The 2,151-nt window shown below is 43.8% G+C and overlaps 1 protein-coding gene across 1 annotated transcript; it reads right to left on the bottom strand.

Annotated features, from left to right (window-relative positions):
- Positions 1 to 201: 201 nt before the first annotated feature.
- On the bottom strand, positions 202 to 1,131 carry LOC141126523 (odorant receptor 131-2-like). The gene has a single exon (XM_073612460.1). It carries the CDS (start codon positions 1,129 to 1,131, stop codon positions 202 to 204), a length of 930 nt encoding a protein of 309 aa, XP_073468561.1.
- Between the last annotated feature and the right edge of the window lie 1,020 nt (positions 1,132 to 2,151).

Raw genomic sequence — 2,151 nt, 5'->3', positions numbered from 1 at the left:
ATGGTTTGTCACAACACTCTTACTGACACATTTGCTCGACAGCTTGGTCTGTTAAAGGAAGTTGAAAACCAACACTTACTGGCTGGATCATAAGAAAATAAAGAGGAAAGAAGCTTAAAAAAGATAACGAATGCAGACACCACATCTAAGAATTATTAAGGTACAATATTATAAGTTTTTGTTTTTAGGTTTAATACCGTTTTAATTTACAATATGGCAGGGATCCCCAAACTTTTTCAAATACTTGCGGAAGACCACATCACGTAACCCATAGATCAAAGGACTGAGGAACCGCGGCAGAAACATGAACACCAAAAAGAAAGTCATGCGTAAGAAGACGATGCGGTCAGCGAAGATCGTGTCAATGAATGAGGACATAAGAGATGTCATACACAGCAATAGCTGGAAGGTGTGGAGTATGACCGTCCGTCCCGCTTTGGAGGCAAATGACGTACTCGAACTTATCTTCTTGGCTGCGATGATGACCTTCATGTACGTAAACATATGGATTATTCCTACCATTGAGAGGCTGAAGACAATGCTGAGGGAGTGTATGGAATTTTGTAATGGTATTATCGTTACTGCCATATAACTACATTTGACTTTCACGGCCAAAATGTCCTTGTTAATCAATAACGGCACAGCTGTAAGTTCAACGATTGGAGTGACCAACCCCAGCCCCCAAATAACTGCAATGGCAATGCAGGTATTCTGCACGCTGCAAATTACTGTGTGCCTCAATGGGAAGCAGACGGCCACATAACGTTCCAGTGACATAATGGCTAGATTATATGGAGTGACGATAAAAGATGTAAAAGCTGCGGCCACAATTGTGTAACAGACAGAGAATGGGAGATACACCAGGTAGAGTGAACAAACCGCCAGCAAAAAACATATGAACAGATACACCATGTCCGTGATGAGCATGTGGGCAAACAGAATGTAGCGGGAGTTGTCTCGGATGTGGTCGGTGGTGAAATAAACACTCAACAACATTTTCATGAAGTACAGGAAGAAGCAGAAGCCAAGAAGCATCACAACCAACAGAGACGTCCTTACAGTTTCGATTGTCTTTTCATCATATGTAGACAGAGTGGTCATGTTACCGGAAGGGAGGGTGATGTTCACCATTGGTCTTTTGTCTGCAATTAAAAGTAAAGGAATCTTAAAATGTATCTCTAGCCAAAACCTTTTTTTTTTTTGGTGTTGGATGGAATGTGGAAGAGTTAAAACTTCTTTCAGGTTTTTATTCCTGTCTTTGTCACCGCTTGGGAAATTCACCCTCTCAACTTCTTTATTTTCTGATGACCAGAAATTGATGGGAAATCCAACATTTAACGACTGCCACCAAATTAGAAATTCGAGAAATCTTTCAGTGGGGACACCTGTTTTGGTGACAACTGTCTAAGAAGAGACTTCCCCACATACCCCACATCACTGTCGTTCCCTTGTTGGAAGGGGGTATCATGTCTCTTTTCAGTTTGGGCTCCTCCTGGTACCTTCCCCAGGAAGTAATGTTCTAAGTTTCCCCTCTCTGACAGGACCCCAGGGGTGGGACTTAATTAGGTATTGTTGAAACATACAGTAAGCAACATCATGGAGAAGTAGGACTGTGGACTGTGTACATGGCTCCCCTGAAAAGGATTTCCCTTGGAATTGGGCTTATACACTGAAGCAAACCTGTAATCATGGCAAGGGTATTGTATCATGCCAATGAAGATGGATTAAAAGAGAAGTATGGGTTTGTTTTTTGTAAATCATACTTACCTAGGTGGATGCAGCATCAATCTGCCATCGCTAATGGTGAGAACTGAGCAATCAAACACTGCTGATCGCTCAGTTTTTCCCACCACTCTAAACAGAGAGCTGGTGACTGCCAGCCACCGCTCTCAACTCTGCCCCCTGTGTTCACTGCAATGATGGGCTGTGAAAGGGGTGGGAGTAGCTGGCTCAGCCTCTTAGCAGCTTGCTGAAAGGCTGAGCCAGGTGCCGGTCATAGTTCCTGGGTGGATCCCAACCATATGGACGCGATCTTTCCCCATCCAGGACCAGCTCTATGACGTCAGCCAACAGTGGACTTCAGCCCACTATCGGCTGAAAACAGGTCACAGGAGTGCAGAATGAACTGCACTCCTATGATCCATAGGAGTT

This window comes from Aquarana catesbeiana, linkage group LG02 (assembly GCF_042186555.1).
Source record: "Aquarana catesbeiana isolate 2022-GZ linkage group LG02, ASM4218655v1, whole genome shotgun sequence".
NCBI classification, from domain to species: Eukaryota; Metazoa; Chordata; class Amphibia; order Anura; family Ranidae; genus Aquarana; species Aquarana catesbeiana.
The sequence above is the reverse complement of the archived record's forward strand: the minus strand, read 5'-3'. Positions and strand labels throughout refer to the sequence as shown.

Bases quoted from the DNA above. Each gene is read 5' to 3' on its own strand.
- LOC141126523 (XM_073612460.1), bottom strand. From the start codon at position 1,131: ATGGTGAACATCACCCTCCCTTCCGGTAACATGACCACTCTGTCTACA.